The 14,664-nt window shown below is 41.6% G+C and overlaps 1 protein-coding gene across 4 annotated transcripts; it reads left to right on the top strand.

The window, feature by feature from the left end:
- The first annotated feature begins 2,079 nt into the window (after positions 1-2,079).
- Positions 2,080-13,215, top strand: BUB3 (BUB3 mitotic checkpoint protein). Of its 4 annotated transcripts, none has more exons than XM_060641271.2 (8): positions 2,080-2,176; positions 2,643-2,837; positions 3,439-3,508; positions 5,348-5,499; positions 8,115-8,273; positions 9,971-10,148; positions 10,429-10,645; positions 11,624-13,215. In XM_060641271.2, exons 2-8 carry the CDS (start codon positions 2,643-2,645, stop codon positions 11,637-11,639), a joined length of 987 nt encoding a protein of 328 aa, XP_060497254.1. In that variant the 5' UTR covers positions 2,080-2,176; the 3' UTR covers positions 11,640-13,215. The 4 variants fall into 4 exon arrangements, with proteins under 4 accessions (XP_060497254.1, XP_060497252.1, XP_060497253.1 ...); XM_060641269.3 differs by having other exon boundaries at positions 2,105-2,229; XM_060641270.3 differs by having other exon boundaries at positions 2,106-2,229; positions 12,869-13,215.
- Positions 13,216-14,664: the final 1,449 nt, after the last annotated feature.

Below are 14,664 nucleotides of genomic sequence, written 5' to 3'. Positions count from 1 at the left end.
CAATGATGGTTTTAACAGCATTGGCTCACTATATCCTCCTTATGCTTACTACTCTTATTGGAAGTGGGTTTCTCTAGCCACTCTAGTCTCTGAATGGCAGTGATTTTGCCCTTAAAATATCAAGGATGACACTTTTCAAGTTTGTCGTATAGTGGATATTTCAATCTTTTTACTAATCCAGAAATTAGCAGTCCAAGATGATCCAACAGTGTAATTAGTTTCTAGGAATTCCTCTCTCTTACAGGTAACTGATTGTTAATACACACACACACACACACACACACACACACACACACGACTTGGATTTGGATTTAAAATGTTCAAGACTCCATTGTGGCCAGATCTCCTATCTCGAGACTATCAATTCATTTGAATAATCAGCAAAATCATCAGCCTCCTTTCAGGCTGTAAACTGGATTTAAAAGATTGACGGTTCTTAAAACTCAAATAGAGTTCAGCTGCAACTGCCTGCCCAGAGGGACCTGAATCATACACACACCGTATAATGAAATACACTTAGATTTTATTAGCAGATAATTCATGTTCAGAATCTCGAAACTCTAATAGAATTAAATAAACAACTGGAAGAGGGAACCAAATAGAATTATTTGGAGATAAAATTATTTAGCCAAAGTTAGAATGGGGGCAAGGCACTGCATTTTAAAATTCTTAACCTCACCATTAACTTGTTGAGAGAGAACAGATAGAGAACCAAGTATGAGGACTGGTGAGGAGGGAGGGCAAGAATCTGTTCTTTTAGGAGTAATATCAGCACAGTGGGCAGAAGGGTGGTTACTGTGAGTGTGTTTATTGTGCTGAGAATCATAAAAAGAAGTGCACCTGAATAGTGTATGTGAATGTGTAAAGGCCAACAACATTTTTTTCTCTATTAGTGTACCTTAAAAGTTAAACACTTTAACTCCAACAATTTGCTTCCACTTCATAGAAAATCACACAAGAAAGTAAGTTTTTTTGTGTGTCATAAAAGGCAGTGAAAAAGCGGTTGCAGTATGGATTAAAGTAAATATTGCCAGTGAGTTTTTGATATTCAAGAGTAATCGAGTCACAGCATTCTAGGTATAAATTAAGAATTACTTTTCTTTCATGGATATTATGTCAGTTACAGAAGCAACCTTCTTGATTCTCCTATTTCTGGAGGAGTCTAGAAACAGAAACTCTAGGGAGTTTTTGGGGTGGAGGTGGATGGGGAGAAGCTGTCATTGTAGCTGTCATTTTCAGACTCTGCTGAAACATATGTCTATAAGAAGCTTTTGAGCTTTAACGCACTGCAGAGTAATTGTTTGTTTTCCAGTCTGTCCACCCTTCTGGACAGAGTCCCCCAAGAACGAGGACTGTTTGATTGATGCATCTTCTCAGAGTCCCTCACCAGGCCTGCTCAATAATTGTTTGCAAAAAAGATGGAATGGAGGGATAAAGCCTAGTATAAATAAGGGTGAATTTCTGTGATATCGATAGATCTTAAGACAATGGGAAATGTGAGACCCTCGTTCACAGGTGGAAACTCCAGGAAAATGGGAACAAATCAGGGCAAAATAATGCAAATGATTAGGGCAAATATTTCCTTCTCCACTCCAATTCTTGGTTAACTTCATGGCTATATGCATGTCCAGTGAAAGGGAGAATAATTTATTTCTATAGATGTATTGACCAAAATGGGATTTTTTTTTTTGTCTGAGAGACCGAGTCGGGGTGGGGGGACCCTAAGGGTCAAACTGGAAAGAGCATCTAGCCCACTTACTATCCAGAAAACCGGCAGGGCGTCGGCCCCAGGGAAACTACATTTCCCAGCGTGCCGCACAAGGGCGGGAGAGAGCGTGAGCTCAGCCTTGGCGCGATGCTCTTTGGGAATTGTAGTTTCCACTCCTTCCTCACGGGCCGGGGGGCTCAGCCTTGTGATAAAGGGAGACCACGTGATCGGAAAAACCGTGGTTTGCCTTTGAGCCGGAACAAGATGACTGGGTTGACCGACGCCGGGCCTCGGAGCGGACCAATTGGCGGCCTCGAATGAGACGTTGGCGTTTGAAATTAGCCAATTGCAGCCATGCGCTGGAGCTTCCTCTCCGCCTCTTTCGCCCAGCCCGCGAGTGCTCGGAGGGAAGCGAGGAGGTGGCGCGTCCGCGAGCGGCGGCCAAGTTGCTTCTGAAGGGAGCCCAAGGTAGCGGGGCGAGGCCACTGGGCGCAGGGACGGACCCGTCGGGGACTCCCCAGGTCCGGAGCTGCCAGAGCCGTCCGCAGGGAGCCCGTTTCGCTTCCATCGCTCTTTATTTTCGGAGCGTCTGGGGCGGTAGGCCCGGCGGAGGGGCCGGGTTGCGGGAGCCCGCGGCGGGCTATGCTGGGGGCTGGAGTTAGGGGTGCGCCGGTAGGGGTCGGGCCGGTTGGGGCGCTGAGCGGGGGCGGCGGGGGAGGAGCGGGGGAGTCCCGACCGCGGTGGGCGCGCACGCTCCGCGCAGGCGCAGACGCCCGGTAGCCTACGTTCGCTAGTTCCCTCCCCGGTGAGACGGCCCCTTGCCGATAAGGCACTCCTTCACCGTGACCCCCCCCGCCCCCCCTCCCCCCAGTGCTCGGCCAGCCCAGCACCCCGTCCTGGACCTTTGGGGACTGACTGGTCGCTTGTTCCGTAGATGACCGGTTCCAACGAGTTCAAACTGAACCAGCCACCCGAGGACGGCATCTCCTCGGTGAAGTTCAGCCCCAACACGTCCCAGTTCCTGCTGGTCTCCTCCTGGGACACGTCGGTGCGCCTCTACGATGTGCCGGCCAACTCCATGCGGCTCAAGTACCAGCACACGGGCGCCGTCCTGGACTGTGCCTTCTACGTACGTGTTCTCCGTTCGCGCACCTGCCCTCTTTGTTTTCGGGTATCCTGTGTTCAGAGCGTCCTTCTAACAGCATCGGGTGGAAGCTTTTGTCCGTAGGCATTCGGGTAGCTCTTGACGTTTTCCTGAACACCCGTCTTGAGCCCAATACCGTGTTTTACTGTAACTTTTGGCGTTGGGGTTATGTAGAAGTCGGAAACTCGGTCTCCTTTCCAGTGGAGTAACCCTGCACACTTTTTGGATACATGACACTTGTATTTGAAATTTGCCCCAAGACGGTAAAATTTGGTTGCTTTATAAAAAGGAAGGTTTTTTTTTTTTTTTTTTTCTTCCCACTAGGAGATAGAAATGAAATGCCTGTTTTCCTCTCAGCCAATGTGCTGAAACAGTTCTTAGTTTGCTGATGTGGTTTTTGCTGTCTTTTGTGCTCTTGGGGTTTTGTGTGTGTGTGTGTGTGTGTGTGTGTGTGTGTATGTATGTGAGAGAGAGAGAGAGCGCTCACATCCTCAACATAAAGTGAACAGATGGCTGTAGGAACCGGAATTTTGAAACACTGTAAATGTCTATAACTTTTAAATGTCTTGAAACTTTTATTTTGTAGGATCCAACGCATGCTTGGAGCGGGGGGTTAGACCATCAATTGAAAATGCATGATTTGAACACGGATCAAGGTAATATGGCCACATTTCTACCAGTTTATTGTTTTCTCGGCTCAGGTACTAAAGTGTAAATGTTTATTTAGGAAAAGTGGCTTCTGAATTGCTTAGTTCCCAAGTTGTTCAGGTACAAGTAAAAGTGGCTTGAATTTAGGACTTTTTTTAAAAATGATCACCGTAAGTTACTGATCACAAAATACCGTGCATTTACTTTCTCAGTAAATTCAGTTCCATTAGGATCTCCATTCTAAGTCTTTACATGAAGTTGCCCTTAAGGATATGACTTTAACCTGTCCTCAGAAGGGGACTGGATTCCACAGTAGTGTCCTGTACATTGGGATTTTCCAGGAAAGTGGTGATGTTTGAGTGTTCTTTGTTCTGAAGCTATTTTGGTTCAGACTGAAGGAAGATAGGTTTTTAAAAACTAGATATAAAAATAGTCATCTCCAGCTTCTATATTAATTCCACTTGTGTGATTATTTAGCCTAGAATATGCCTGAGTTGCATTTATTGGATGAGTAATAAAATGACACATTTTCTTATAGTTAATTTAAGAAATTAACTGAATAAATTAAGAAGTTAATTAAGGTGCAGATAGGAAATGACTTACTCAATTTTTTGTGGTAACTTCGGAGCAGAGCAGAAGTGCAATGGAACTTAAATGCACAGAGCTCTTGGAGCATTAAAAAAATGTCTTTTTTGTATATGCATCTATTAGGTAGAGTTGTACTTGAAGCAATTGGCGAGGTACAAAGATATGACTACATGAGGGTGAGCTGGACAGTGGGAGGATGGAAAGAGGATGGACACAATATTGAGTCAAAAAAACCCAAACAACTCAGAAGAGGAAATTTCATGAAAGTCCCCTTGTCATGTAACTTAGAACTGCAGATGTTTGGTTTTGTTTGTTAGCAGCTTATTCCACACAGTAAGTTAGCTTGCAGGTTTGGGTCCTCTTTGTTGGAAAACTTAGGAGAAAAAACACACTGAAATACAAAGATTTTTGATCTGGAGACTATAATTAAGGGAATTAGCTGTTTATTCGCAGGAGGTCATTGCCGAACTTCATGAGGAATTTTTGTGTGTGTGTCAGTGATATGTTTTTAAATAGGTGATTTTTCTGTTTGAGGATCAGGACCACATAATCTTTGTCGTGTCCTTAGCATGTGGTATAGATTTTGGCACATACCAGACATTTAGCAGATGTTACTTGAATGAATGAATGAGACTGGGTGAAGAGTTGAAATTGAAAGGAAGGAAATTGTGTATTGGAAACTTGATCCACCATTTGAAAGCCGAGGGGACTCATCCCGAGACTCCCTGCCTTCCTTATCCCCTAGCTTTCAGATGATACTGTTACCACGTAAATAAGTTTCTTATAAATATTAATCTAATGCAGCAAGTTTTATCCAGTTCCAGAAGACCAGAGGTCTCTACTCATTCATTCATTCATTCATTCAGCAGATATTTGAGTACCTCCATGTACCAGAACCTGCAGTAGATAAAGTCAGAACTGTAGAGTTTGACAAGGTTTCTGATTTTTAAGGAATCTAGAATCAAGTGAGGAAAATAACAGCTATGCCACCCATTTAATGCAATGTGAAATTCAAGTCAGCCTTTGGTATGTGTCATGCCAGTGAATCAAACTATGCATTGTAAGGTGAACAGAGGAATGGGTGACTGTAGTCATGGAGACATTTTTCTGTGTGCGGACGTTTTCATCGAGTTGGTGGAAGCGGATTCATTACAGTTTAATGAATGTTTCCTTCTATTCACTTGAGGAATCTTTGTTCAGGAGAGGTAGTAAAGGTGGGTGATTTTTTTTTTTTTTTCTTTTTCTCCCCCCCACTGTAGAAAATCTTGTTGGAACCCATGATGCCCCTATCAGATGTGTTGAATACTGTCCAGAAGTGAATGTGATGGTTACAGGGAGCTGGGATCAGACGGTTAAATTGTGGGATCCCAGAACTCCTTGTAATGCAGGGACCTTCTCTCAGCCTGAAAAGGTAGGCTCTTTCCTTTTATAACAAGAATTTTAGTCTCACGGGTGATTTGACTTGGTACATGTTTGCTGAAGGTGGTGTTGAACTTGAAGGTTAACTACCAGTTGATGAGGAGCGCCTGGCTGGCTCAGTGAGTAGAGCAGGCGACTCTTGATCTCAGGGTCGTGAGTTCAAACCCCATGCTGGGCATATAGAATACTTGATTGAGTCTGTTTTACAACACAGATGTTTTGAAGCAAAAGGAAATGAATTTTGGTGTGTGGGTTAACTTTTTTTTTTTTCTGTTGTCCTCTTTGTGCCAGATGGCACTAGTAAATAAACCCAGTGCTGTGTATTATTAATGCTTTAAATCCCAGGACTGAGAAGCAACTCCGTGCCTTTTCAGAGAAGTCATTTAGCAGAGACCGTTGGATTGCCTTCAGTTGGGTTTGACGCCCAAACCAGGGAGTAGGATGGAGTGTCACTCGTTTTCACTTAGGACCCGAGGTTTCATTTGAGCGGACTGTTAAGAGGGTGAAATGGGTTATCACTTGAGGTGAGAAAGGTGTCCTGCATTCCTCGGTTTCTGCCATTTGTGTATTTATTTTTATTATTGATAGATGTAGTTTGAAGGCTGTACTGAGGGAAGCTTTTTAAAACTGAAACTCTGTGTATTCTAACCTTTTCATCTGGACAGTGAAAGTAATTGAGCATTCTTGCTGTATCCTCATCAGCCTTTATCAGGTGGTAGTTGATTTTAAAGATTGATTGTTTTAGCAGTTTAAAGGTATCCTTCACTTGAATCTATTTCCTTAGTGTAAATATACTATTCAGTTCCCGTTAGCCATCATTATATACTGTAGTGCATCCAAAGAGCCATTATTTTTGTCACATCACAGTCGAATCTACTCCTGGCAAGACCTTTGTTCAGAATAAAATAATTGCATTGTTTCTAGTTTTGATTTATGGTTGTATGTAACATGTTAAGAGCTGTGATAAATTGCAGACAGAATATCGTATAATGGACAGCCACACTGAATCAAGCTGCTTATTGGTTCAGCAAGGTTCATTATGTCACTTTTTTTAATACTTTCTTTGATAAATGTATAGACCTAGTCAGTGGCATGACAGTGGTTTCACTTGATTTACGATCAGTGGGGATAGAAAGCCCTATTAGAAGCTTGTGTGTCACCTGTATAGTAAAGATTTAAGATAAAATTCCCAATCTGATCGTGCTAGTATAAATCGATCTCTTTCTGGATTCTGTGTTGTTTAAGTTTGGCGTTTCACATGTCTTAGGTTAATTTCTGGTTTTCTGCAAATGTGTTTTTTGAAGAAACTGGTAAAGCTTTACATCTTTCTTATTTAAATGTGCTTAACTAAATCTACTGTTTTGAATCTTTTTAATTTCTCGTAATTTCCCTTAGATTAGTTGGTTGAATTTGAAGGCCAGATTGTGGAGATGATTTGATTGTTAATTGTTAAACCTAACTTGGTATTTTTGGTTGGTGGTATGTATTTAACACACTGGTGGCTACTAACCTTGTGTTTTAACCACTGAACGTTAAAGAGGTGTCTTACATTGCATGGCCTGGGTTCTGTTCATTTTTTAATAGTGTTTCTTCAGGTTTTAAAATACTAAATCAGGTTCAATTAGAGTTGCTTATTAGTTGAAAGTAATAACCAGAGTACCATTATATATCTAAAGTCTAGATTTAAAAAAATTCTTTAACGTGATCAGGAAAATACATTGTGCCACCTTTTTCATCAGTTTGCTGTCTGTTTGGTCCCCAAATAGCATGTTTGAAAATAAACCACTTGAAATGCTTGCTTGCAGGAAATTCCGTAACTTGTTATAAAGGAATTTTTTGCGAAAAGTCGTTGTAATACTGCAAAAAGGGCATGATGGGGGCGGGGGATAGATGCTTTTAGAGGAGAAGATGCTTTTTAAATTTTCACTAATGATGAACTTTGTCTTGAGTGTTTAGTATGACATCAGGGCACAAGAATGTGCTTTGTCACATGCCAGACCACTGTCCTCGTCTTTTGAGTTCATATGCCACAAAAAGCAACTAAGCAGCTAATTAACGATGGCTTCTTCATTCTTCTTAGAAAGGCCTAATTTTATTCAGTGTGACAGCTGAGAAAAATCAAGATTTTTAGAGTCAAACATGAAATCTTTTTTCAAAAGGTGGTCATAGAAAAATAACTTTGAAAATGATTATCTTATGAAAAGTTAGATGCCCGTGGAGAGGTTTCTTGAATTGTTTTATGGCTTTATTGTTTCCTTTTTGAGTAGTTTTTACGGTTTTATATTGTCACTAAATGAAACAAGAAGACTGGAAAAATTGTTAAATAATTTGTTTTATCACGAAGAGAATTAAATCTTCCAAAGTGTTTTTGCAGAGTTAGAATGTACATCATACAATACTTCGCTAAGTATTAAGGATATATTGGGTTGAAGATTTTGTGCAAATTACTTGGTTTGTAAAGCTGTAATATTTAGAATTTAATACTGGTGTTTGAGAACCTGATCGGCTAACTTTTTTATGGTTTTATGATTAGTGGACTTTTGGGGGACCAAATATCATTTTCTGGCAAATAGGTGGATTTTAGTGAGTTTTGGTCTTTCTTGAAAGGTGTATACCCTCTCAGTGTCTGGAGACCGGCTGATTGTGGGCACTGCAGGCCGCAGGGTGTTGGTGTGGGACTTGCGGAACATGGGCTACGTACAGCAGCGCCGGGAGTCCAGCCTCAAGTACCAGACCCGCTGCATACGGGCTTTTCCCAACAAGCAGGTGCGCACCTGTCCCCCCCCCCCCCCCCTTCCTTCAGTTTGAAAATAAGAGGATCTCACTGGTCATTGCCTTTTAAAGCTTCGCTTCTCTTTTGTTTGTAATCAGTAGTGGTTTAGAATTTGCTGTTACGTTTTCAGCAGCCTTGTGTTACAGAGTAGTGTGTTAACCCAGTTTCAGAGAAGACCTTGACGTTCAGAGAAATCAAATCATCTACCATGGTTGGAACAGAGGTCTTCTGATTCCTTGGTCCAGGATGCTTGACAGGTATATGGTAATCCAAGAGGGTTTTGCAGACATTTCCATTCACCAAACCCATGAATTCAGACTTAGATCTGGAAACTCAGGATTATGGAATTGGCTCTTCTCTCTCTCTCTCTCTTTTTTTTTTTTTTTTTTTGGCCTCTTTGTAACCCTAACACGAATGGAGTTCTTTAGCAGGTCTGACAGCAGCACTTGGATTTAAAAAAAAAAAAAAAAAAAAAGCCACTGAAGTTAGAGAGGCCATGCTCTTTACATAATGACTTACTCTTGATATACAGGTTCTCCTCCCTTGTCATCACTGCTAAACAAGACTGCCCTGTTTATTACTGAGCCCCTTCTCCCCTCAGATCCTGAAAGTTTGAAGGACAGTTGGGTGGTGTGGTCAGCTGCTGTAAGAATTTTACAAGAGGAAAAGTCATTAAAAACGGCAGTTATCTTTGGAATCTTCTGCTGTCCTTTCATGGTTGAGGAGCTGGATGCAGTTATGCTGGTTATTCTCTTGGCCCTTTATCTCAAAAGGCTAGTGCCTCAAATGGTGATCCCTGTTCTTTTTCTCAGGAAATTGTAAATTTCCATTGAAGATAAGGAATGGCAGTTATGTGAAACTTTTCTAGATCTAAGCATGTGATTAAAATATCCTTGCATTTATCAATCTCATTTTTAGGTCACATCTAAAACTTTGTTAGACTATCTCTAGTGGGTCATGGAAGTTTCAGATTTCACTGATTTTTTTTTTTTTTTTTCTCCCTAAGTAGTTCTTCAGGAATAATTTGTTTTCATACCTTGAAGAATTAAAAAAAAAAAAAAAAATCAAATACAGACTCATTTATCTTATGTTTTAGTTTCTTTGACATATTGTCATTTCAAGGAAAGGTGAGAAAAGGTTTGAAATGGTAACCCACTTTTGAACATTGTTGAAAATCTGTGTCGTTTATGTGTGAGCTCAGCTTGCTGTAGTTCAATGCAAGGGGCAGGATGACTGAGATGGAAGGCTGGCATTCTAGCTCATTTGGATCTTTGATCCCCCCACTGGAGGAATCCCCCTTCTTACAGTTGTTGGAGGTAGAGAGGCCCGGGGCATAGCAAATTATATCCAACTGACGGAACACATTTGAGCCCCATTTGAGCCCCCTCTGGACAGGATGAATAAATGATACTGAAGCCCTTTAGGATTCTTGTCTATATTTTAAAAAGTTACTAGATGTGATAGCTTTATTGTTCTTTTTCTATAGAACAGGTATTCGTGTTCTTTAAGTTCTGGAATGGTCATAGCTTTGTTAGTACAGCTTAAAACCTACACCTGGTTAAAACCTGGCTGTACTTACCTTTCATTTCTGAAATAACCGTCTTTAGCACAGGTTGACTTTGGGAATCAGTGCTTTGTTTCGGGAAGCTGGAGTCACCAGTTTTGTCCTTCTGTGCTTCCCTCTTGGCAGGGTTATGTATTAAGCTCCATCGAAGGTCGAGTGGCAGTTGAGTACTTGGACCCGAGCCCTGAAGTGCAGAAGAAGAAGTATGCCTTCAAGTGTCACAGACTAAAGGAGAATAACATTGAGCAGATTTACCCGGTCAATGCCATTTCCTTTCACAACATCCATAATACGTTTGCTACAGGTACGGGATGGCAGGTGAACCTGCATCGCATCACTGAGATAACAGATTTTGCTGTAATTGAACATGAGGCATTTATACTTAGAGTTTAAAAAAAAATTGTGCTTGCTTTTTCTGATATGTAGGGAGCAGAAATTTTATGTGATCCTCTGTGGGGAAAATGTAACTCATGTGACCTTAAAAATTAACCGTTAAAGGTCCTGGTTTTTTTTGTTTTTGTTTTTGTTTTCCTGTGTCTGCTTTTTAAGAACCCTTGTTTTACCTCTCTTGAAATGACTTCTAGGCGGCTCTGATGGATTTGTCAACATTTGGGATCCGTTTAACAAAAAGCGACTGTGCCAGTTCCACCGGTACCCCACCAGCATCGCGTCGCTTGCCTTCAGTAATGATGGGACCACGCTCGCAATAGCATCATCGTATATGTATGAAATGGATGACACGGAACATCCTGAAGATGGTATCTTCATTCGCCAAGTGACAGATGCCGAAACAAAACCCAAGTGAGTATGCTTCACCTGTATGTGAGCCTTTGCTTGCATTCAGCCCAGGATTTATTAATTTTTCTAAATTCACGAATAGCATTGTTGATGCCTGCTCGGTATTACAGCTGACTGTAGGGTCGGAGTTGATTTTATCTTGTTCTCCCAAGCTTTCAATATCCGTAGGTTGATAGACGTCTGATGGATAAAATTGTGCCCAGTTGTTGGGTAGAGAAGAATGTCAAACTCTCATTCTTCTTGAATAGGCACTATTATTTGAATCTCTGGAGTTATTACTAGCACAGTGCTTCAAAATTAAGTTGAGGAATTCAAGAATAATTTATTTTAGCGAATCTGTTTAAGATATTTGAGAATTTGAACCACCAAAAATCTTTCCTCTCCACCGAGGTTGTTCCTTTAATATTTACACAAAGTGAATGACCTTCAGGTCTTACTGGAAACCCAGAATAATGTGGCCTTGCCTGGAATAGCAGATTTCCGTAGTTTTGAAATTTTCATAGCTGTCTTTGGCTCTTGGTTGTAACTGTTGACAGAGAGGAACAATTGACATTTTTTTTGGTACCAACAGGGCAAAGCTCTTTACTTAATTACCTGTACCAGGCCTAAGGGAAAACTGATACTTAGGCGCTTGTTAAACCATAAAATACCTGCCCCTGCGGGTCTTTGTCCCTGTTCCCTGTCCCTCTCTACCCAGGCCTCAGTAAATATAGAATGACTGAATGTTTTCAAGATTCTTCTACTTTTCTGAGTTAAAATGGTTTAACACCCTTGCTAAATTGGTTGAGTCCCAGAGAAGGGGCAGAGTGTTAAATATTTCATATGATGCATATTTTTACAGATTTGACTTTAGCAAAGACTTAGTATGTGAAGCCTGTTGGATAAAGGGCTGTGTTTGCATTTAATCTCTCACTTTTGTGTTTCTTGTCCTGGCCGGCCATTTTGATCTCATGCTGTTCTTTTTTTCTTTTGAACTTGTAGGTCACCATGTACTTGACAAGATTTCATTTACTTAAGTGCCATGTTGATGATAATAAAACAATTCGTACTGCCTAATGGTGGATTTATTACTAATAACAAAGAAACCAGGGAAATATATTAATCTTAATATTATAAGAACCTGAAAATAATGGAAAAGTGGTTTTTGTTGATTTTTTTTTTTTTTTTTTCTTTTAAACCGAACACTCTTAAGTGCATGAGACGGTTGATGGTTTGCTGCATTAAAGGTATTCGGGCAAACAAAATTGGAGGGCAGTGATTGCACTTTTGAGAATCAGTTTTGACCTTGATAATTTTTGTTTCCACTGTGGAAATAACATGTTTGTAAATAAATACAGGTAATAAAAACCCCTTTGCATTCTTTCTGGACCTTAAATGGTGGAGGAAAAGGCTCTTGAGCCATTTGTTTCTTTTGCTGGTTGTAGTTGCTAATTCTAAAGCTGCTTCAGACTGCCTCATGAGGAGGTTAATCTACAATTAAACAGTATTTCCTCTTGGCCGTCCATTATTTTCCGAAGCAGATGGTTCATCGTTTCCTGGGCTGTTCAACAAAGCGAGGTTAAGGTTAGACTCCTGGGAATCAGCTAGTTTTCAATCTTATTAGGGTGCAGAAGGAAAACTAATAAGAAAACCTCCTAACTTCATTTTGTGACTGTAAACAATTATTTATTAGCAAACAATTGATCCCAGAAGGGCAAATTGTTTGAGTCAGTAATGAGCTGAGAAAAGACAGAGCATATCTGTGTATTTGGAAAAATAATTGTAACGTAATTGCAGTACATTTAGACAGGCATCTATTTGGACCTGTTTCTATCTCTAAATGAATTTTTGGAAACATTAATGAGGTTTACATATTTCTCTGACATTTATATAGTTCTCATGTCCATTTCAGTTGCCCAGCCGCTGGTGATTAAGGTTAAAAAGAAAAAAAATTATAGTGAGAATGAGATTCACTTTAATGTAATGCCCTGAAGCAGAACACGAACTTGGCTTGGCCTGTTCTAGCTGGTTCCAGATAGTATTTCTGTTGTCAAACTTTTGGTGTTTCATATGTATTCTTTGCACATGTACGTTTTTGAATGGGACTTGGACGTCTACTGAAATTGATCTATGACGTGTTTTTAAAAAAATTCTTTTGATAACAGAAAGGTCTTAATTTTAAGTGTTTCAGTGGAAAGTTAGTGCAAGTCTGAACCCATCTTTTGAAATGTATTTTCTTCATTGCAGGTCCACGTAATCATCTCGTGAAAGTGGTTTCTCTGTGGAAAGCTTTGTTTTGCTTCCTACAAATGCATACTTATCCCCTAAGGGATGCGTTATAGTCATTGTGGACACCTTATTTAGTATGTGGATTTCCCAGTTTTCTGTCTTAAAACAACTTGTCTGTGTGCCCTTTCATGCTGACTTTGTGTAGGGTGAGGAGTCTTTGTGTCCTCGTGCGGTGGTCTGAAGAATTGTCCCCACCCCAGCAAGCCCCGTGGTTGTTTATGAGCAGCTTGAGCTCTTTTTTGTAAAATAATCTAAACCTGTTATTTCCGTGCTGCCTAATAAATCGGAGATTCAGAACCCTTAAATGTTGGATGTTTTTAAACGTTGGTAATTAATGTAATTTACTTCATAAAAAGCCTTCTGTAAAGCAAAACTCCCTCCATCAAGGGCCTGGTGGGGATGACATTGTACCTTTAAGTCCACACTGCCTCGTTTAATTATGCCTATTCTGGTGTACGTTGGGGATTCAGTCCTGGCTAAAGTGATCTGTTGGAGTTGTGCCATTTCCCTGGTGCCCTCTTCTGGATCGGCGGGGCCCCTGAGCCGACTGGGCTGCGTCACGGGGGGGGGGGGCATGGACCGTGCACGGCTGACGGGCGCCCTTTGGCGTGGCGCTCTCCTGGTGCCGGTGCGGGAGGGCACATGTGGCCCATACATCCCTGGGCTGGCGCGGTCCCCGTACGCGCGCACACAGAGCCAGATGACAGACCCGGCTGTACTTATCCATCAGATGCTAAATCAAAGTGAAGCCCTTGGGATGGTCAATAATGTAACAGCCAGAGACTAACTGACGGTATTGGTTCTTTAGTGTGATTATGTGCTTTTTAGAGTCATAACCACTTGGTCGCGGACAGAGCATAAATTTAAACCATTGTTTAACTGAAAGAGAATTAATACGGTATTGTCAGAGGTGACTGAAATTAAAGCAACGTTTGGGACCTGTTTCAAGTAGGTGGTGTGGGAGAGCTTTTTTTGGTACTTCTGTGTGGATGTCCTCTCCTCTCTCCTGAAACTCGTCTCAGCCTGAATGTGTCTCCTTGCCTCCCCTGTGGACCGTTAGCCACTTCGCGGTTTGCCTGCTTATGATGACAGCTGCTTTCCCCCCAAATGACCCAGTGTGATTCCTTAGTGTTTTCAGTGATTTCCCTTCTCCACGGTCTCGTCATGGTTTTTAAGTTTCTCTTCTGTTTTTTTTTTTTTTTTAAGTGTATTTGTTTATTTTGAGAAAAGAGAGTGTGTGTGCACAAGCTGGGGAGGGGCAGAGAGAGAGGGAGCGAGAGAATCCGCAGTAGGCTCTGCACAGAGCTTGACCTGGGGCTCGATCCCACGGACCAGGAGATCATGGCCTGAGCTGCACACAGTCAGGTGTCGGGCGCTCAACCGACTGAGCCACCCAGGTGCCCCGCTTCTGATGATTCTTTCTGCTGCTGCTCTCCCGCTGTCTTAAAAGGGCCTTCCGCCCATCTGGGGGCGTGCAGCAGCCTTCGGTCTCTGTCCTAAGTTCTCCCATCTTGTGGAGCAGTGACTTTCAGACCTCTTAGCTGTGATCCCAGGAGGAAATCTGTCTGAACCGCAGTCCGGAACACAGAGGTCGATACAGTATGTGTAACAGACACAAGTTTCATAAACTTGCCCTTTGTGCCTGGGACGCATCTGCTTGTCTTTTCTCTTTTTCTAAAGAAATGCTGGTTACGGCCCCTTGAACTGTGTGTGTAACAAATGCCTTGCCACCTCTAATTTGAAAAAGCTGCTCT

Source organism: Panthera onca, chromosome D2 (genome assembly GCF_046562875.1).
Source record: "Panthera onca isolate mPanOnc1 chromosome D2, mPanOnc1 haplotype 2, whole genome shotgun sequence".
NCBI classification, from domain to species: domain Eukaryota; kingdom Metazoa; phylum Chordata; class Mammalia; order Carnivora; family Felidae; genus Panthera; species Panthera onca.
The sequence above is the reverse complement of the archived record's forward strand: the minus strand, read 5'-3'. Positions and strand labels throughout refer to the sequence as shown.